This window comes from Pezoporus flaviventris, unplaced genomic scaffold (assembly GCF_033815535.1).
Source record: "Pezoporus flaviventris isolate CSIRO_AGI_PZ_B2104156 unplaced genomic scaffold, CSIRO_AGI_Pfla_v1 ptg000016l, whole genome shotgun sequence".
Taxonomy (NCBI): domain Eukaryota; kingdom Metazoa; phylum Chordata; class Aves; order Psittaciformes; family Psittacidae; genus Pezoporus; species Pezoporus flaviventris.
The window spans coordinates 932371-954888 of NW_026892564.1; the positions used below are offsets into that span (position 1 = coordinate 932371).

The 22518-nt window shown below is 36.8% G+C and overlaps 1 protein-coding gene across 4 annotated transcripts in view; it reads right to left on the reverse strand.

The window, feature by feature from the left end:
* CFAP54 (cilia and flagella associated protein 54) overlaps positions 1-22518 on the reverse strand; it is a 114520-nt gene that overhangs the window by 87497 nt on the left and 4505 nt on the right. For 3 of the 4 annotated variants that reach the window (XM_061454557.1, XM_061454555.1, XM_061454559.1), the window contains exons 2-13: positions 21453-21558; positions 17008-17154; positions 14707-14878; positions 12852-12910; positions 11870-12013; positions 10011-10124; positions 9810-9911; positions 3513-3711; positions 2345-2428; positions 1074-1186; positions 731-903; positions 1-82 (exon numbers count right to left, since the gene is read on the reverse strand). In XM_061454557.1, coding sequence (XP_061310541.1) covers positions 1-82; positions 731-903; positions 1074-1186; positions 2345-2428; positions 3513-3711; positions 9810-9911; positions 10011-10124; positions 11870-12013; positions 12852-12910; positions 14707-14878; positions 17008-17154; positions 21453-21558 — 1495 coding nt within the window. The remainder of the gene's footprint in view (positions 83-730; positions 904-1073; positions 1187-2344; positions 2429-3512; positions 3712-9809; positions 9912-10010; positions 10125-11869; positions 12014-12851; positions 12911-14706; positions 14879-17007; positions 17155-21452; positions 21559-22518) is intronic. The other variant, XM_061454558.1, reaches the window with a different exon arrangement.

Sequence of the window (22518 nt, forward strand, 5' to 3'; positions counted from 1 at the left end):
CTGCTTAGATGTGGAGACACAGGAAAATAGGGTTGTTGCCAAAGTGATAAGATCATGAGAAGGCTCTCCAGGCTTTAAGGAACTCCCTATACTCAATGTTTATTAAAAAAGGAAGAAAGGAAGGTAAGATGTTATTTCTATTTACAAACCTGTGCTTGAAAACATGAGTGAATTGACTTACGGATTTATGCCAGCAGATAATGTAGTCTAAGAAACAGTAAATACAAACAGGACAAATATTCCCAAGCTGATTCACTTTTGTGAAAAGTATGCATTTCTACTTTTGGAAAGAGAAAGATTTTGAGATATTTGCAGGTTTTTGGAACGTCATAAATTAAACTACAGTTGTTTTAAAAAGTTTTTCTTGCTTCAATGTAAAGAAATCTTACATAAATGAAGTGTAGGAACATAGAAATGAAAGTCAAAATGTTTACTTCACTTTTTTTCCTGAAAACCTTTCTGAAAACATCCATTCGTTTTACATCTTTGCATAGAACTTGATGTATGTTTAACATACATCCTGCATTTTCATACTTGAAGGAAATGGTATGAAGTCATGATTTGGCAAAAGAAAACTGGAGAGAATTCAATAGTGGCAGTTTCTCAATTGATTTTTTTTTTTTTTTTTTGGTCATAGAATACTGCATGCAGCATATTACATAGTTATTAAATAATAAACAAAATCTCTTGCAACAAAAATATTTGAAATGAAAACACAGCTGAACAACACTCACCCGTAAATGTTTGCTTCTTTTCAGAATGATCAGACATCTTAGCTTCTTTGGTATTACTTTCACTAACAGAAAAACCACGCTTAAATTTTCTTGGAAATCGTAAAGATTGCATCAGTGTAAGAAGTTTGAGCTCCATTTCAGCTTTTTTCCATGTTGGATCATCTTGAGCCTAATTGAGAAGGAAAAAAATAAAACAACCCACAAGCATCCCCCACCCCCCAAAAAAAAACACAAAAAAATCCAGTAGAAATTTGCCTTAAAAATATGTACTTGGAGTACTCTTCCTTACCCTGATAGGAAAAGACTACATACGGAATGTCTAAATAGCATCCATATTACCTGAAGAAAATTAACGACAAATTCAATAGCAGAAGCAAACACGTCCCATTTTTCATAGCTGTAAGCCAGTTTTATGAATTTCACAGCAGCACCTCCAGACACCCCATTTTCTCCTGCAGTGATGACAAAAATATTTTATCTGGATTTTATATATACATATAAGTGTATATATGTATGTGTATATATGTTTGTATACACACACTGTGGAGTTTCATTTAAGTTTAATTTAATTTAATAGTTTGGGCATTGATAAATACAAAGATGAAACTCCACATGTTTTTGAACAGTCAGCATAATCTTGAAGGATGTTTTAATAGCTCTACAAGATACAACCGCTTTATTATTTTGCTGCAATACCTATGCTTTAATGATGCATCTGCAATGTCCTGCTACATTCCAAAGAGGTTGTACTATTATTGATATTAATGTACCTGTAGAGAGAGCATCAAGATCTAGTTCTTTCTGTTGCAGGAAGAGCTTGAAACTTGGCTATCACCCCATAATGACCCTTCTTACCAGAAATCTAGTTTTAAAAAGATGCATAGAAAAATGAACAATTTCTTGGGAGATAGGTGAGCATTTCTCATTACTGTATCAGAAAAAGTGCATGTACACATAGGAAGTCTATTTTCTTACTCTTGAGGTTTATCCAAGCCATGGTAAAGCAGAAAAGAGATTTCCTCATCCTTGGAACTCTAAGCATGTGTCCTAGCTAATAAATTCATCAGGGTTCTGCATTCCTAAGAATATGCCACAGTCATTGTCATATCACCTGGGCACATTGTCACTTGGCTAACAGACATTAACAGTATTAACTTAGTAACAGGCAGCTGTTATTTTCCAAAGCAACGTAATGATCAGTCCAAGGATCTCAACAAGCTTACAACAGTCCTTCTGTTTACTGCATCCCACTTCTTTTCCATAAAATGTACCAGGACATCATCACAGAATTTGGCCTTTGAATGATTGTTTAGGGGCATTAACATTTCTAGATGAACTGTTATGCTGAGCATTATGTGATTACAATGTCCATATATTAATGTACGTTACTTAAAAAATACTTGTGTTAAGAAAATCGTAATGACACCTGTACATAATCCGTTTTGAATGTCTTAACATTATGCATATAAACAGGCATATCTCACGCAAAGAGGACAGTATTTTGCATTCCCTTTATGCATAGAACTGATACTAACATGAAAATTAACTCTGCTCACCAAGTGTTTGCATCATTAGGTACAGAATCCATTAACAATTCAAAGCTGGTTTACCTGTTAGTATCAGCTGCAGAAGGGTTGATGATGCATTAATTATATCAAAATTACTTCCTTGAACACCAGTACCGGTCACTCCACCTTTAATTTAGACAATCATTAAATCAGTTTATACTGTATTTAATTTGTTAGATTGCAATTAGCCAGTAATCATATCAAGAAAATACAATTCTGAAGTGTACTTAGTTCTCCATATGTTCTTTTATCAACAAAATATCCCTATACCTATGGCTATATTCAGTCCAGAGCTGAGTAAAAAAAAGTTTAGAAGGAATCGCTGCATCCAGTGTTTTTCTCAAGTTTTGAAATCTAACTTTGAGTGATTTTGGGGGGGGGGGGGGGAAACCAAAAAACAATATGAAACACCATGGTATGTTGATCTTGCCTGGCTTTCAGACTCCCTCCTAGCTGCTCTCTTACTCCCCCTCCTCAACAGGATAGGAGGATAAAAAAGGTGGAAAAGATTCAGATACAGACAGTTTAATATGTAAAGAAAAAACTGCACAAGCAAAGCAAAAAAAGAAATTTATTCACTATTTCCCATAGGTAGGCAAATATCCAGCCACTTCCTGGAAAGCACGTACTCAGGATGTCTAGCAGTTGCTTGGGAAGACAAACACCATAACCACTAATGTCCCCCCCAACCTCTCCCTTAGCCCCAGGTTTTACTGCTGAGCATAATGTCATATAGTATGGAATAGCCATTCGGTGAATTCAGGTAAGCTGTACTGGCTGTGTCCTTTCCCAGCCTCATGCACACCCCCTGTGCACTCGTCTTTGTGGGGAGGAGGGTTTGAGAGGCACAGCTCAGCATAGCCAAAACCCTGGTGTGTTACCAGTGCTGTTTTAGACACAAATGCAAAGCACAGCACTGTGTGGGCTGCTATGAAGAAAGTTAATTCCATTGTATTCAGAAAAAATAGGAAAAAAATAGTATAGATTTTTACTGCTATAATAGATAACAGAGATCGATCCAGATTTTTATCTTAAATTTTGTGAGGATAAGAAAGATTGCCTGCTTTTACAGGTGTTACGGTTAAAAATGAAATACATGCCTTTAGGCAAGCTCTTTATTTTACACCAAAGAAAAAAAAAATAAACAAAATGGAGGTCTGGGCTCCTCACCGAAATCCTTTACACCCTTTTAGCTACCATATGCCATTACCTGAGAGGATTTCCAGGCCTGCAAAAAACAGCTCTGCAATGACTTCACGAATTCCTATTTCATCTGGAAGAGGTGGAACAGGGTGACACACACCCCTGCTACTATCAGACAGAGCTTCGAGGATGGCAAGGAACTGAGCTGCAACACCGTCAAACATTTCTGTCAGCAGCTGTTCAGTTGTAGTGCGAGGCCATGACAACTAAGTAAGAAAAGGTAATGTAAGGCTTGTAATATCTCAACTGAGTTACAATAGAGCAAGACTTCTTTCAAAACAGTTTGCCACCAGAAAGTAAGTACACATTTAAAACAGAAAATAATATGCTGTAAAACATATTGTTGTTATGAATTTCATTCTTCAAAGGCACAGCAAAGACTCATGCTGAGTGGGTCCAGTACTTAAGAAGTGCCTTAATTTCATAGCAACCAGATGCAGTGATGCATGACATTTTACTTCAATAACAATTCAGTAGAAAATATGAGTGAGAGTATTAAGGCCATGTCGCATAAAGCCACCTAGATCTCTCCTTATAATGACACAGACTTGGCCACAAAGAGCCACATTCAACACAGAGAATCAGAGAAATATTAGGATGCTCAGCACTGCAGTGCAAACAAAGCACTCTCATATTCCCCCACTTGCACCTTTCAAACAGCATAATATAAAAATACAGAGCAAAACACACAAAAATATATTTGCACTATTGACAGCTAAGAAATCAATGACCTATATAAGAAAATATTTTAAAATTTTATTTCAGTGCTCTGTTTACATGGTTATCAAACCAGTAGCAGACATAAGCACTTTAAAAGGCTGCTCATAATCCATCAACATTTCATTTTATTTGGTGCTTTCCTAAATAAAAACACTTTAGATCGTTTGCTAGGCACATTTAACTAAACAAAAATTTGGCGATTTCCTTCTTTCCACATCCCTTACTTTGGCTTCCAAATTAATACTTACAGGCAAGCTCAGATGTGTACCTGATGAAAAAAGACCGGTCTATTTAATATCTAACAGCATTTAGAGTATAAAAGCTAACAGGTTATTTTTGTTTTCAAATAACTTCTATATAAGTGAGCACCATTAATATAAATATATATATATAGTTATATATAGTTATATAACTATCTGTCTTTTCCAAAGAAGGAAGAATTATTTCTGCTGAGAGTAAAATGAAACACAAAAGATAGTTAATATCGTATACTGATGAAGCAGCTTATCCTGGAAACCATTTTGATGCACATGAAGGACAATAAAAGTGTCAGAAGTAGGCAGCATGGATTCACAAAGGGAAAGTCTTACTTGACCTGCTTGATACACTTCCATGGTGGAAATCACCTGCCTGATAGACTTGGGGAAAACAGTGAATGTTGTCTACCTACATTTCAGTAAGGCCTTTGACAGTGTCTCCATAGCCCTCAGCAAGTTTACAGATGACACAAAACTGGGAGGAGTGGCTGATATACCAGAGGATCATGCTGCCAACCAAAGAGACCTCAACAGCTTGATAGGAACCTTATGTCATTCAGTAAGGAGAAACACAAAGTCCTGCACCTGGGAAGGAACAAACCCATGCACCGGTACCTGCAGGAGTACCAGTACCCAGATGGAAAGCAGCTTGGCAGAAAAAGTCTTAGAAGTCCTGGTGGACACCAGGTTGAACATAAGCCAGCAATGTGCTTTTGTAGTAAGGAAGGCTGACAGTACCCTGGCCTGCATTAGGCAAAGTATGGATAGCAGGTCAAGGCAGGGGATCCTTCACCTCTACTGGTGAGGCCACACCTCAACTACTGTGCCCAGTTTTGGGGCCCCTAGTACAAGAGAGACCTGGACATACTGAAGAGAGTCCAGCAAAAGGCCCTGAAGATGTTTAAGGAACCAGAAAGAATCTGTACTATGAGGAAAGGCTGAGAGAGCTGGGACTGTTCAACCTGGAGAAGACAAGGCTCAGGGGGATTTCCTCAATGTATATAAATACCGGGAGGGAGTGTGCAAAGAAGACAGAGACAAGCTTTTTTCAGTGGGGCCCAGTGGCGAGGCCAGAGGCAATGGGCACAAACTGAAATGTTTGAGGTTCCTTTTAAAGAGCAGGAAACATAGTTTCACTTTGAGGGTGACCAAGCACTGGCAGAGGTTACCCAGAAAGTTTGTGAAGTCTCCATCCTTGGAGATATTCAGAAGTCAACTGGGTGCAATGCTGGACAACTGGCTCTACATGGCCCTGCTTTAGCAGAGGGGCTGGACCAGATGACCTCCAGAGTTCCCTTCCAACCCCAGCCATTCTGTGATGCTCATTTTCCTAGCAAAGTAACTTCAAACCAAATTTTCAAGATTTTTCTAAATAAATATTATAATGATGTTTGCAGACTAGAAAATTTCAATGCAAACGATACTTTTTTTTTAAATAAGTTGTGTCATTGTATTCAAAATATCTTTTTCCCCACACTGCAGATTTTTATTTTCTGAGCCCAATCTAGTAATCAGATGTATGCAAGCAGAAAGCAATATATATCACATATGATTCAGGCTAAAAACAGGTTGCAGGTTTTGTTTAAATACCTTTGTTAAAGGCAGAATTACATGAATTTAATTACATTAATTACAGAATTAATTTACTACTAAAAATATTTTTGTATAAACATTTTCTTTCATGCTTAGAAAACAAACATATCGATGCTGAAGAACCTCAAAGTGAAAGCAAACAAGCTAAATAGACTAGCTTATTTCCATTTTTCAAGGTGATTTAAATACAAAAACAAATTCTACTGCATACATACTAGAAGACAAGGAAGAGCTTGTCTAGCTCCTTGCTAGTCTATGCATAATGTGCTCTGCAACATGCTGGACTGAGCTGTAAATACAGCTGTTCTACCTGTTATACTGCATTGGACATGTTCAATAATTAAAAAAAGAAAATGTTTTGAAAGTCAAAACATTAGGCAAAAACAAATGTCCTGTATATTTGCACTTACTTAATACTTACTAAACCTACAAAATATTCTGAAATAAGTATTAAACAGTGCTTTCAGATTTTACATCATTCAAGGAAACTTGTAAAACTGCAAAAGGCATGCAGAAACAAATATGAAAATTCAATATGGTTCCTTCTTAAATAAGGTAATGAAAACTGTTGTAGCACATTTTAGAAGTAAAAGACTTCAGGGTAGGTAAGAACAGTATAATTGTAAACTATTTGTTGTTAACTTGAGGCATTCAGCTTTGTTAGAATGTCAAAGAGACACTGCAGAACAATATCAATTACTGAAGATTCTTCAAGCTTCTGGAGATCTGATCCTGCTACGTGCCAGACACAGGTTCCTAGTAACAGGAGGGGTGCCTGATGAACAAGCACCCTATTTGAAAGCTGAGTTCCTAATGTCCTAAATGTTCAGCAAGACTTTTAGCTGATTATCATTCAGAAGACTTAAGTTGATTCTTCCAGAATCAACTGACCTAGAGAAAGCTGGCTGGAACCTTTATATGTGCAAACCACACACACTTGCACATATTGAGGTTTTGGCCCTGTCTTGGATAATGGACAATTTCCAGTAAGTGAGGTTTGGAATGGATCGGTTGTGGTGTCCACACAGCTGTGTAATATTAATTGCAATTCAAATCAATGATTTGAAACCAAAGTTTCAGATAATCTTTTAAAAAGCTTTGGTGAATAACTTCTGTAACAGAAGTGTTCAATACAGTCAGATCACATCTGCAACATATTGGTATAATTTTGTCCTGGGTTCAGCAGTAGCAGTCATTTTTTTCTCCTTCTGAGTAGCTGGTACAGTGCTGTGCTTGGAGCTGGAGTAGCTGCACTGTCTGTTGCTTTGCCCTCAGATCCAGGGACATTTTTTTTCCTTTTGAAGGGCTGGATAGTGTTGAACAAAGCCCTGTAAGCACAGGCCAAGCCCCAGCACGTTGCCGTGATTTGTCCATCCCTGGTATGGCCAGAATGACCACACACCTCATTTAAGTGTTTTACTAATTCTTCTGGATTTTGCAGTTGTTCAGTGGTGAAATTCCAAAGCACTGGAGGGGCCCACTGACCTAGGTACTTGCCCATACTATCCCACACACCCTGCCACTCATGGCTGTCCAGCCTCGGGGAAAATCTCTTGGTCCTCCGATATCATTGTCTAACCCCAGACAAGACCCAAACCTGACTCTGCTTAACTCTTGAAATCAGACAAAATGGTCATGGGCAAAGTACACTCTGTATGCATGCCAACATGGTAACCCCCATCACAATCAGCAAACAGGTCTCAAGGGTATTTAAAGGCCATTCAAAAACTTTGAAACTCTCAAACAATGCTGCAAACAGTCGGGGGGGGGGGGGGGGGGGGGGAGAAGTGCCAAGCTCTGCATCTGGGGAGGAATGCAACTGTACACATTGGAAATCAACTTTCAGAGTAACAGCAGTACGAAAAAAAGACCTGGTTGTTAAACTTGAGCCAGCAGTGTCTTGTCAAGAAGAACACAAAGTGCATAGGTTACACTAGGAGAAGTGTACAGCACACTGAGAAGTTATTTTCTTCCCTTTCTTGGAACTCATGAAGATCCACCTAGAGTACTATGTATGCTTTCAGGCTTCTCTGTGTAACAGGGATGTCAAGAAACAGGGTCCCATGGAAATCCATGGAGATACCAAAATGATTAGGGGCACAAAATGTAAAAGAATAGGTTGAGGAAGCCTTAGCTGGCAAAGAGAAGGCTCATGGGTGACCTAATAGCTATTCACAACTACTCGAAAAAGACTTAGTAAAGAAGCCAAACTCTTTTCTGAGTAGTATAACAGGTAGTAATGGCCACACTTTCAACTGGACTAGATGAGTTCAATTCAGGACTCCGAAAGCACTAGGAATGTCTTACAGATTGAGCAATGGGAAAAGTGTGTTAATTGGGAGGGTAGGGCGGTACTGGAAAAGGTTATCTAGACTGATTAGGGAAGCTCCTTCATTCAAGGTTGTGAAGATTGTTTGATCTATCTTGGCAAAAGTCATGCTTCAAATCAGAAGCTGGACTAAATGACTTCCAGAAGTCCCATGCAGCCAATATCTTTAGACCTATGATACTGCAACAGTAATTCTTCATAACATATTGTTTGCAAAATAAAATAATTTACTACATAAAACCAAACTATCTATAGTTAATCACCATCAGCTAACAGCATTACACAGAATAATGCTTTTTATGACAAGATGGTGTCACAAAGAGATCACAATCTTTTGCTTGCCCAGGTGCAAAGCATCCCAATCAGCAGGCAATGTTACTCAGTGAAAGAATGTGGCTTTGGGAGATTGCTGATTAGCACTTTCAGTCACTTCTCTCTGTCAGCTTCCTATAGAAAACTGCAGGAATTAAATTCATTTAAATCACATTTGCAAATAGTAGGAAAGAAGAACAACCTTCTGCCTATCACAAAGGGCACAACTGCTCAGACAGAAGCATCCCCTTTGGCACAATAAAATCAAAATGAAAACTTTCTATTCCATCTTTACAGTCCTGAATCTAGGAAGGGTCTTAAATCCAAAAGACTTATAAACCTATAACCAAAAATGGATCATACAATCTAAGTAACATGCACAACCATTACAAACCCACATAGTAGCATAATGGCATAAAGATAAACTCAACTTCCAAAGTCTGATATACTAAAGCTCGCATGCTGACCGAAAAAAGGGACAATGTACTCACAAAAAGCATTTTCTTTGCTTATTTATAATTCTTATCCCAATAGATTTTTTTTTTTTTATATGGGCTGTAAAGAATAAAAGGAAAGAGTGAAATTCGAAGAAATTCATTACTTTCTTAAAGGTCTACTCCATATCCTCGATGCCTTTCTCTAATTCATAGTAACCTGCAGAAAAGTAGTCTTCAATCTCTCAAGACTTAAGGGACTTCCCAATGTAAGCACAGAAAACTTTGAAAACATGGTTAACTTTTTTTCAAAGTACCCCTTTATCTACACAGTAATTTAGCAGAGCAGGATAAACTTAGGACTGCACACACTTGGTAAGAATTTGAACAATATTTCTCTTATTTTTAGTACTAAAATAGTTGATAATTATGGTTGAAAAGCTAGGAAAAATCAGTATTTTCCAAAGTAGTAATTACTTCATATTCCCTTTTTTCTAGTTTGTTCTGAATTTTAATAATAAATTATGTTAACTATGATATTGAAAGAGTAAATCTTTCTCCTTGTGAGTAACATCATTTGTGTTAAGCAAAATGATATCACATATTCATCACATGCAAATAGTAAACACAGAGATAATTATACAAAATGTTAGACTTACGTTTTTTGTTTCTTTCAGGGTAACTCTTAACTTAGGTCGAAAGTCAGTTTTTTGCTTTCTTCTGGGTTCATATACTGCTCTCTTGAATATCATTACTGACATCTGACATAAAGGGAGAAGTAAGTAAATAACTGTGTTATGTGTTCTGTTCATATAGATTGTAACTACTCTACCTGTTTATAATGAATTGAAGAATGATACCTTTACAGTGGCCTCTCTAAAAATCTTGTTTGTTTCTGAATTTTCCAGCGAAGAACTGAGAACTTCCAGTTGCTTCAGTTCATCAATTTTAATGAGACCACGCCGAGCAAATATCTGTCCAAAATGTTAGGGAAAAAACCCAAACAATTCTATTTTCATATTCTGTATGCCGGTATTTAATTTTAGAATCATAGAATCATAGAATAGTCAGGGTTGGAAAAGACCTTAAGATCCTCTAGTTCCAACCCCCCTGCCATCTCATTCTTGAATTCAGACAGCTGAAAACTGCTGCAGTGAATCATCAACAACTGAAAAAAAAAAAAAAACAAAAACAAAAACCTTTGTAAAACACCTATTGTATGTATTCATGAGGGCTGGCAACTACTTAATGCTAGAAATCTATGAGTATGATTATATTAAAGAGTGCTGTTGCATTTAACTTTGAAATGATTACTCATTGCTTCACTAAGGGGAAATCCTGCCTGACCCATTTGGTGGCCTTCTATGACAGGGCTACGGAACTGATGGACAGGGGTAGAGCAGCTGATGTCATCTACCTGGACTTGCGCAAAGCATTCAAAGCTGTCCCATATGACATCCTTGTCTCTAAATTGGAGAGACATCAATTTGATGGATGGACCACTCGGTGGATAAAGAACTGGCTGGATGGCCACACTCAAATAGTTGTGGTCAATGGCTCAGTGTACAGCTGGAGACCACTAACGAGTGGTGTCCCTCAGGGATCGGTGTTGGGACCAGTCTTGTTCAACACCTTTGTCCGTGACATGGACAGTGGGATTGAGTGCACCCTCAAGTTTGCTGATGACACCAAGCTGTGTGGTTTGGTTGATACCCTGGAGGGAAGGAATGCCATCCAGAGGGACCTTGACACACTTGTGAGGTGGGCTGATGCCAACTTCATGAAGTGAAACCATGCCAAGTGCAAAGTCCTACACCTGGGTCAGAGCAATCCCAGGCACAGCTACAGGTTGGGCAGAGAAGAGATTCAGAGCAGCCCTGTGGAGAAGGACTTGGGGGTGTTGGTTGATGAGAAAATGAACATGAGCTGGCTTCAGTGTGCACTTGAAGCCCAGAAAGCCAACCGCATCCTGGGCTGCATCAAAAGGAATGTAACACACAGGTCAAAGGAGGTGATCCTGCCCCTCTACTCTGCTCTTGTGAGACCTCACCTGGAGTATTGTGTGCAGTTCTGGTGTCCTCAACATAAAAAGGACATGAACTGTTGGAACAAGTCCAGAGGAGGGCCACGAGGATGATCAGGGGAGTGGAGTACCTCCCGTGTGAAGATAGGCTGAGAAAGTTGGGACTGTTCAGCCTGGAGAAGAGAAGGCTGCGTGGAGACCCCATAGCAGCCCTCCAGTATATGAAGGGGGGATATAGGGATGCTGGGGATGTTCATTAGGGACTGTAGTGACATGAAAAGGAGTAATAGGTTCAAACTTAAACAGGGGAAGTATAGACTGGATATAAGGAAGAAGTTCTTTACTGTAAGGGTGGTGAGGCACTGGAATGGGTTGCCCACGGAAGTTGTGAATGCTCCATCCCTGGCGGTGTTCAAGGCCAGGTTGGACAAAGCCTTGGGTGGTATGGTTTAGTGTGAGGTGTCCCTGCCCATGGCAGGGGGGTTGGAACTAGATGATCTTAAGGTCCTTTCCAACCCTAACTATTCTATGATTCTATGATTTACATGTGGAAACACACCTTCACTATGCAGTTAAATTTCGGAACACAGGCAGAACTCTAAATTCATATTATATGATAAGAGCAGGAATATTTAAATGAATATTCATTTCCCATTTGATTGCATCTGAAATGCTACGTATGGTAAATCAAGATACCTCTCCATGGATGCTGTCTTGACAATCAAAATAACACTGAGAAACTGCAGTATATAGGGTGGTTCTCCACGTCAAATAATGTATAGATAAGAGCGCAGTGGATGATTCCATACATACACTGGCCCACAGTAAGTATTCCAGGACCTGTATTGAAGAAATCCAGTTTCAAACTGAATGCATGTTAACCTATATAAATACACTTCCTATTACTGAAGGACACATAAAAAGACTTATCTCACGTGGTGGGACAAATTAAAAGGGAGAAAAAAAAAATCACAGAAATTGTATTAATTTAAACATGTTTTGTTGACTACAAAAAATTCCTCCTGCAATCCTCCTTAGTCCTAAATTAAGTCAACATACAGGTTTTTTGTCCTAAATTAAAGAATCTGAAATACCTACAATCGATCCACCTGTTTCATGTATAGCAAAAGCCTGAAAACATAAAAGGAGGTGCTAAATCACTTCTGATTTCAATATAATACATTCAAAGACAAAAAAAAATACATCCTTCCTGCTCAATGAAAGACTAATATAATAACAGATAAGAAAATTTCCTGGATTAAGGCCTAGTCAAACTGTGCTCAAGTTTTAGGAGAAGAAAGTACAGCTAAGACAAACAAAAATTACACTCACAGTTTAAAAAAAAAAAAAAAAAAAGGGCAGGGGGAAGGGAAAGGTCATTTTTATCAAGTATTTACAACTAAAAATCTAGCCACCAGGTGTCAGTACATTTCCACACTGTAAGAAACAAAAGACCAATTCCTGGGATTTGATACAGAACACTGAAACATATCCCATCTCAGCAAGATATTATGCTGGACTCCATTCCACAGCTGAGAAAGGAACAGAGTCATGAAGGCATGAGGGCTTAAAAAGCAGCCATTTTGCAGGCGATGAAGTGCTACTATTGACAATGACAATGAAATAGAAAAAGGGTACAGTGTTATGCAAAATACAGGTGCATTTTATTTTGCCATACCTTAGCAGACTGACCTATCATCATCAAATGTCTGCATATGGTGTAAATCTGAACAGTACCTGCAAAAGTAAATCAAAATTAATAAAACCTAGGTAAATTCTATAATCCCACATGAAACTGTTCTGCTAACAAACTGAAACTTTTTTTTTAATATCTGAGTTGTTATTTCCAGAGGCTAAAAAATAAACTAATTATTTTTCTATAATGACTTTCAAATTAGAGAAGATGAAGGCATTAAATTCTTGGATGATATTAGCTTAAAAAGTACCTACACAATGAAGTAGTATAATTAAAGAATGAAATCTTAAACATGCACTCTAGCATTTTTTTGTTAAGTAACAGATAGAGAGAAAAGTCTTATTTTTATATCCAAATGCCAGGCTCTTGTTAAAAAAAAAATTACCTCTCTTCACAGACCTTACCTTACATGATTCTTTTAAGTCTGTCATGGCACTGTCCTGGCAGACACCACCACTATTATGTGATATTAAGTATGATTGTGAAATGAAGAAAATTGATTGTGAATACTTTTCAAGAACATCAAAGTGACTTACAAATAAAATCCTGTCAGAAAAATATTTAATTTAGGCTATGTCACAACATTTCTTTTCAGAAATCAGCCCCAGAAATATAAAAGACATTGCAGTTCAAGGTGGGGTGTAATGGGGGAATCTCTCAGAAAGAGACACTGGTGGCAGCAAGAGGCACAATAATGTCAACTGCCATAGCTAGAAGAGTGTTATTATCCCAATAAGCAAGAATGGAGCAAGCATTAGGAAGATTTCTTTTTATCAGTCAAATGCGTAACAAGTCACTGAATTTATTGCCAGAAACTACAGAAAAATATTCAGGAACTGGGGAAAATCTGAGTTATTGACTACTTCTAATTAGATTAGATTATTGGCTAGGCTTGGTACAGAGATCTGTCCCACACACAGGTAGTGGGACTTAGGAATGGCAGGAGAGTATGTTTTGATTTTAATTCTTCTCCCATAGAAGCAGACAAACAAAAGCCACACCTCAAAAGTAGGGACTGAGGGCAACAGCATTCTCAGCAAAACAGAAGGATATGAACTTTGACCAGTTATAGCTTGGAGAAAGTAAAGTTTCCAACATTAAATTAAAAACACATCATCTCCCCAACTTACATTGCAGCAATTGACCATAGCACAACAAATCAGTAACAGCAGATTTTGACTAAATAACATTGCCTTTCAAAGCAGTATCAGAAAAATATAAAAAAAAAAAAAAAAATCTCTGTGTATCTAGTTCCTGAAAACTCCATTTTTCCTCTTTTTATTTTTTATTTAATTCAAGCATTTAAAAGTAGCACACTAAAATTATCTACAGAGATTTAAATTCTTGTATGACATGGGGTATTTTTTAAAAGTTTTATTAACTCTAGCCTTAAAGATCATTTAAAAAACACGAAGATGTAATGTCAGACAATCATTTTCTACTTTTATATCTGAAATCCTCTTTTCAACAAAAAACAAACTCATTAACATGAACATTTTATTGATAACAAAATCCTGAGAGTTTGGGGTTATTTTTACTCAAGGTTCATTCAGAAAATGCCCTCGTTATGCTCTTAGATTTCATTTTACTACTACATTCTAACCACAGCAATGGTGAAAAAGCTGTTACTTTTTCAACAGATCACCTGGAAAAGGCATACAATGTGAAAACTTCAATTTAAAAATCCCTTATTTAAAAAAAAAATAAAATTGCCAAAATCCCTACTGTGATGGAAGAGTAGCTAGAGATTTATTCATGACCTTTAGGTTGACCTTAAAGAATAAAGTTTCCCTCCACAAATTTGCTTAGCAAAGGAATGTAAAAAAGCCTGTGGTACCATTGTAGATTAGCCAACACAAATTTTCCTGAGGTAGCGCCACTTGCATAATGAGTCGTATTGAGGACAAGACACTGAAGCAAGTCTTCAGGGACTCTTGATTCTGAAGATTTCTGTCACTGCTGCAAACCATCTGATAAATGCAAACATTTCTTTCTTGCAAAGCATGGAACTAAAATACATGGAAACATACATAACATTAATCTACATAGTTCAAATACATGCATGTATCAGTTTCCCATCAGCGAAGTACAACAAATTGGTGAATACAAAAAGATCAAGTATCCAGGAAAACAAAACAAACAAAAACAACAACAACAAAAAACCAGCTTGACATTGAAAGGCACATTGAAATATGGAGAAAGTGCTAAAGCTTTAAGATTGCTGTACCATTAGCCTCAGTCAGTTTCCACTGTATCACAGGATGCAAATAAACCTAGTGCACTAGGGCTGTTGAAAGGGCCCTAGGCAGAAACTATGAGCAAGGCATTAAACTGATATTCAAAGAATCTGACTTTAATCCTTAGCTTCTCTGTAGATGCTTGCTGTAAACTAAGGCAAGGCTTAACTTCTCTGCGCTTTACTTCTCCATCTGTATCACAGATACCTTATTTCTCACTCTCATCCATTGCTTTTCTTTTCTACAGACGCATTCTTCCTTCTTTTCCTTGTAATACCTAACATGAGGTGATCTCAGTCTTGCCTGGAGTGCAGTATCATGTGAGCAAACCAATATGTGATAAAAAGATCTAAGTGGGACACAGCCAGTCAGTACCTATCAACATCTCAGAAAACTACTAACCTGATAATATTTGAAATGATATTCTTTTTTGCAGTAAATTCACTGAAACTGGAAATTTCAAGTCTTGAAATAACTTTGATTTCCTCCTTTGATTTTTCCTTTTGATTAAAAATCAGAAGATAGTCACAGAAACCTGCCTTTAAATGTAATAATTTGGCATATTATCATTATCAACTTCCAGTTGTAGAGATTATTGTCAAACTAGATTTCATATACAAAAATCTAGGGGTATCTCAGTGTCTCAAGGCCAAGTGCTAGAACAGGCATTTTAGTATAGATGATAACATGTGGCACTAGGACTGATTCAAGGTCTAGGCAGACAAATAGAAAACAGGAGAAACCATCTCTGGAACTTCAAATTTACTTATTAAATATATTTATATATTTATACAAATTTATATAAAAATATTTATTAAACATGCAAAAAATAAAATGGATTAACATAGTCTTTGATCATATTCTCTCTAGGAAGCTGAACTATGTTTGAAAAACAAAAAATAATATAAAAAGAGTATCTCTTCTAACATGACATCTGCTTCTAGCTTTTAAGCAAACTTCTTTTTTCTCCTCACTAAACACCTATTTACAATCTAACTCTGACTAGAGGAATATGAATTTGATTAGCTCAATACAGAGGAGATCCCTACAGTTTCTTTTTGTTGTTTTGGATCACAGTATAATTTGCATTAGCTTATTTTGAAATAATCACCCCATACTGAAAATACAGCTTCTCAGCAAAGAATTGCTTAAGGTAAAATCTAACATACAGACTACACCTACAGAAACACTTTCCTCCATGGATAACAAATGATAAATTGCAAGCCCATACCTTGATAGGCAATTAACACAAAAGAATGCCAACATACTCTTGAGGTTACTCAGCTTCACAGAGCTTAGAGTACTGCCAAAACTATTACTGAATAGTTCTGCCTCTTTGTTCACAGTGAGCAAATAAGCTATTGATAGTCACGCAATGACACTTTTTACTATGTCATGAGCTTTTTTTACATGCCATATTTTTGCACATTTATGGTCCAAATTGCAGTACAATGTTTTAATTCTCTTGTACTCTGTCCTGTTCTTGGATCACACCATACAGAAATTTCTGCAGTTGCAGGACACCTATCAAAATTTTACCCATATCCTGATTCTAAGAGTGGTTAACAGCAACTGTTTCAGAGCAAAAACTGCTGTAAACAATTACAGAACAACACAGTTAGAAAGAGTTGTCTTTTTAACATTAAGTTGATAGTAGTTGGCTTACGCCACCAAAGCGTAAGCACTTAAATCCCCCTAAAAACATGCAACAACTCTGGATGTTCATACCATACACATGGCTGTTAAATATCAGTACAATCCATATCAACAAACTACTGAAGATTAGTTAATATTAATTAGCATAGAGTATATCTGTGGAAGATAAAATAGGCTACTTATTTTGAATCTATGAATGTCTTAGACCAAACCCCCCACCCACCCCAAACAAGCAAACAACCTACCGTAAGAGCTGCTTTTCTGTCTTTGAAACCATTTGGAAAAAAGGTGGATTTAAATTGATGTACATCATCTGTCATATCATCAAGGTGCACAGAAATGAACTGTTGAAGATATCTTCCATAGCACTGTAGAAGTGCCATCTTATACTCCTGAAGAATAAATAATGTTCTTTTTCTAGCTTGTATAATACATTTCTATTTCTATAAAACATGTTATTTTTTATTATCTTTATATTAAAAAGTATCAATGCGAAAGAGCAGCAGGAAGTAAAACACTAAAGTTTCATACAAACATTCCACCATGTAATTTCAAACGTGAACACTCACCATATGAAAGGCTGAAGTGCTTTAAAGAAGACCTTGTGGTTTGGGAGTTTCTGTTTAGTTTAATCATAAAGATGACATATCATAGAACAATTGTAAAGTATAATCCTGGGCTAATGTAATAAACTCAAAGGGTTCCTGGAATGTCCTGCAGCTTTGCAACAGTAATGATAATGATACTATACTTCTGAGAAAAGTAGAAAAGTACTTCATAACGTAGAGCTTTATAAATCATATGTACTTCTCTTTGCCCTCTTTCTCTGATGTCAAAGCCATTTTTTTATAAAAGCAAAGAGGAAGAGAAAAGGAAGAAAACAATGAACTAAAAAAGAATGAAACAAGTGACAACCTGAATTTACATATGGCCAAGAAGTCAGCATTAATAGACCAGAAATTGTCACTGGATCTTTAAGAACTGTTAACAAACAGGATGTTGAGCTTTATGTCTCATTCAAAATAGAGCTCTGCAGCAGCATATTGAGCCACTCTTAACATCATGCTGAGACTATGGTTCAGCTCTGACTCAGATCTGGAAGTGCCATTTACTGAATCACCTTCTCCACTTCCTGCAGCAAAGATTATCTGGAGGCTTCTCTACCAACTTCACTAATTCTAGTGCACACACACATCAGCTGTGATAAATTCTGAGGGGAAAAGTAACTAATTTGTATTCATACATATCTTTCATATTTAATCACAGAAAATTTGAAAGTATTTCCTTGTATTCACTTTTTCAATATAAATTCCTACTACCATGTAACACCCTGAATTTTTAATCATCTGAGGAGTCTAACTCACATGGCCCTATTGTCCTCTTTGCTGTGTGAAAGCAGCAACCATATACAGAAACTTTTACTTTCCATGGACAGCCATGGACAGCCAGTCACTTGTGTAACCTAGTACTATGATTCAGGCTGTTATAACTCTTAGAATCCAAAGTCATGGATTGGAATACCATTAAGCTAGTTACTAATTATTAAAAAAAAAAAAAAAAAAAAAAAAAAAAAAGAGGTAATTTCTCTCCCAAGCAGTTCAAAATAAACGTATACGATCAGAGATAACAAGCAGATACAGGCAGAGAAGGAGGGATAAAAAATGAGTCAGTAATGATCAGTATGGTGACTAATGGGCTAACTAATTTCCAGATAGATGACATAATGAATTTAGGTGTGTCCATCCAGCCAGCAGATGTATAATAGGAAGGCATCTAAAGTGAGAAGGCATTAAAAAATAAGAGGACAGAAAGTTAAGTTGCTGCATACCCATTGACTACTCATATTCAATAGTTCATTTTTCAAGACTAGGCATCATTAAGTATCATATAACAAAGATAGATTAAAATTTAAAATAATCACCAGTAGTTTTTCCACACCAGGGTATTTATGGCATAGCATCTACCCCAGCTAACACAGAACTTGGTGTTACAACCCATTCATCTTTCCAGCAATACATTAACTAACATCCTTCTCATAATGGTTTTTTTTTCATTTTCTCAGGGGAAAAAACTGAGGGAATGAAAACTAGGCTTGTAAAGTTAAAGCAATGCTCTTAAACATGGGAGTTCCAAAGAGACCTCATTTCAAAGTTTTAGGCTGGCCATCAAAACAATTTTTTCAATTATATTGAAAGCTTTACTGTAGAAAACCACCTTACACTAGAGGACTGATGTTGCAAGCATTAGTCTTTACTCAGCATTCTAGATTGTTTTTAGGCAGTCCATGGTGAAGTCACTAAGCACCTTTAATGTAAGTGCCAAATTACATCCGAGTTGTGCTATGAGAAGCCAATGAAAAGTACAGAGAGCAGTTTGATATGTTTGAAATAGCCTGAGTATGCTGTGAGAGAAGAAGTTCCCAGGCCCTGAAAGTTTTATGTCATATTCCAAGCAGTTCCTACGGCCCAGAAGCTATGAAAACTTGAGGAAACATGAATGAAAATGCCTAGGTAATGAAGGGCCTATTAACAATGCAGTTATTCAAGCCTCCTTAAGAATCTCTGTTAGTATTCCTAAACCTACACCATGAGCTTACGCCTTCAGTTATAATGTTGTTGACTTTTCCATATGCATTCTTCAACCTAACAGTGAGTATTAAGTGCTGCTGAAATTCAGCTTGCTGATCTTTATGCAGAAGGCAGGCCACTTTTGCAGAATGCTTTAGGGCAGATGCAGTGAAGGAAATATAAGACTCTGTAACATCTGCCTGACACTCATACTGTCGCCATAGTCTTTGGAAAAGCTCACCTAGTAGCCACATATATACACTTTCCATACATAGCATGAATAGTATAAATAGCATTTGTCCTTTCTGTATTCCATACATGAAGGACATGAAAGTGGAAGAACAGTTTCACGAGATGTGTTCCTGCAAAGGATGGTCCCTCAAACTATCTTGATACATTTCCACTTATACCCTCTTCTTTTCTAGGGAAAAGAGGGAGTCTAATAGTGCCACATGCTGCACAGAATGAAAAAGGGTGAAAACGGGTGACAATTGGCATTTAACTGCTTTCCTAAAGCTAAAGTTAACAGACTGCTCTTAAAAAAATATTTTAACTTTAAAAACAATTTTAATTATCTGTTTTTCTTTCCAGGGGAGGAGGCATGTTGAAATTCAATATTCCTATTCTGAAAAAAAACATGAACTTGGTCTAGCCGATTAATTTTTATTATGATTATGTTCAAAAACTAAGTAGAAGTTACAGAAACCTTTCCAAAAGCATGGAAGAATTCTACTGATTATAGACCTTCAGAAAATTTTGTGCTATAAATATAATTTTTCTATTACAATCAACTTTTTATAAAACTAATATCAAAAATCTATGTCTGAAATAGGCCTGAAAGACTAAAGGACATGGTTAAAATGTATACTTGACTACCTCAGAACACAGACGGACTAAACAGCCAGAGTTTTAAGCTAGGAAATTATTATTGACCAAATAAGTATCTTCTAATATTTTTGTGGCAAAAAGTAGAAAAAGCCACTGATGTATCATTCTATGATTCTATGATTTCAAACACGAAATAACGTTAAGCGGATAGCATCTATTTAGGAGCTGTCCCTTACTCTAGTTTATGCTAATTCTCTACAAACTTTAAGTGTATTTTCTCAAGCAACTTCTCAAGTACTGCACCTTCATAATAAAATAGCCTATAATTCTGTAATGCTTCAACATTTCTGCTTCATAACTGTATCACTTAGGACCACACACCCTTCTTCAATCTTAATAGGAATGACTTGCAACTAGCTTTCAACTGTACATCTTTGACCTGCTCCTGAGTGTTGTCTGGTAATTACCCTTGAAAGCCCCAGATTTTACAACATGATCTTCTGACACAAATATCACCAAGGTAATAAGTGGCACACCTTTGAGAGCTTACTTTCCAGTAGACACAAAGGACAATTATTATGTATGAATATAACACAAACCCAGCCTTACTGAGCAAGACCAATAGTCACTAGCCCAGTATCCCAACAGTAGCCAGTAACAGATGACTAAGTAAGAGTATAAAAATAGAGTTATCATGTAGTGAAACACACTCCCAATACTCTCAAAGTCTTCAATAGCCTAGCTCCTGAATCTTTTTCAGTTGTGATTTACCTTTTCTGGGGCGACAAGAACAGCACAGAGAATTCAAGGTACAGGAGCATCATTGATATATGAGCTGTGTGATGTGTAATTGCACTCTGGGTTTTGCTCTCGGTTCCTCTCCTGACAACTCTTTGCATTCAATTCATATTTGGTTAACTGAGCATAGAGTTGACATTTCAGCAGAACAAACCACCACTGCTCTATCATCATCAATTTGTAGTTAAGCAGCATCTGAAGGCACAGACAGACACTGTACTCTGTCAAACAAATATTAAAGACGGTTTCTGGGGTATTTAAAAAGGCTATGGGTGCACAGAAAATACAGATATAAAAAAAAAATATTTAAAAATCAGGGCAATTTTACAATAATAAGAAAGAGATCCAAACCACCAACTCTCACTGGAATTATTTTGTAAAAGCTTTTACTACTTTCTAAATAGTTTCCAGTAAAATATGATTAAAAATTAAAGTAGCATAGAAACATAATAAAATAAAGACTGTGATGGAGCCTTTTCTGTTTTCATATTACTTACTTTGATCTGAGCAAGGGAATCACCAACTTTCAGAAGTTTTTCATTGTAATACCATTCTGGCAATCGAGGCTTATATTTGATCCAAATATTAAACAAAGTATTTGCTCTAAAAAAGATACAAGAGAAAAGGTTTCAGATTAAACTGGCAGAAGACCTGCCTTAACAAGTAAACAAATCAGGAAAACTTCAAGTTGTGAAAACCCCTTTCTTCCAAATCTGTTTGAACCTCTACATATTTCAAAACAAGTGATCATGAAAACTGGATTTAACAGGCAGCCAAGGACATTTCTGGGTTTCATTTCTGTCACTAGTTCTTATCACACATTTAAAATGGGATGAATTTTCTCCTGTGTAAATTCTTATTAAAATGTCTTAGTATTAATCCCCTTGCATTGTTCAAATACGGTGACAAGTAAAAAATCTGTCCCACCTTTCAGCCAGTTATTTGAGTGGCTCTGCTTGAAGAAGCAATTTGCCATTTTAAAGAAACTCAGTGAAATGCAGCTCACAATGATTATTGCCTGGAAACTACAAATGTTAAGAGCAGGAACAAAGATGACAAAACAACAATGCATGTCAGGTAACAGCAAACTTGGGAACAGGTAGCCATGGAATAAGCCATAGGTCCATATAGAGCTATGGTGTACAGAGCTATAGGGCTCATGGTTATAGACCTATACCATGAATCACAAAAGAAGAAAGTCATTAGAAAGCCTCTAGCATGAACTGCATTTGGCATGAAATGCTCAGAAATTTTAAATCATGTAGGGTAGGATTCAGAGAGAAAAAAATGATACATTTGTTACATAGATTTAAACGCGATAGTTGCAATGTTCTTCTGTTGCCTCTGCCTGTTATTCCAGCCACAGTAGTCCTAAAGGATGACTGTGTGACAAGTTACTTATTTGGCTGAACCAGTAAGCCTCCCATAAATGGTAACTGCTTGTAAGCAGTCTGCCTTCTCTGTAGAGGAACTGACTACATCATGGCAATATTACAGTCCTTACTGACTGTTGACTGTTGGTCTAGTGCTCTCAATGTACACCTTTTTCCACCCTCAACTTCT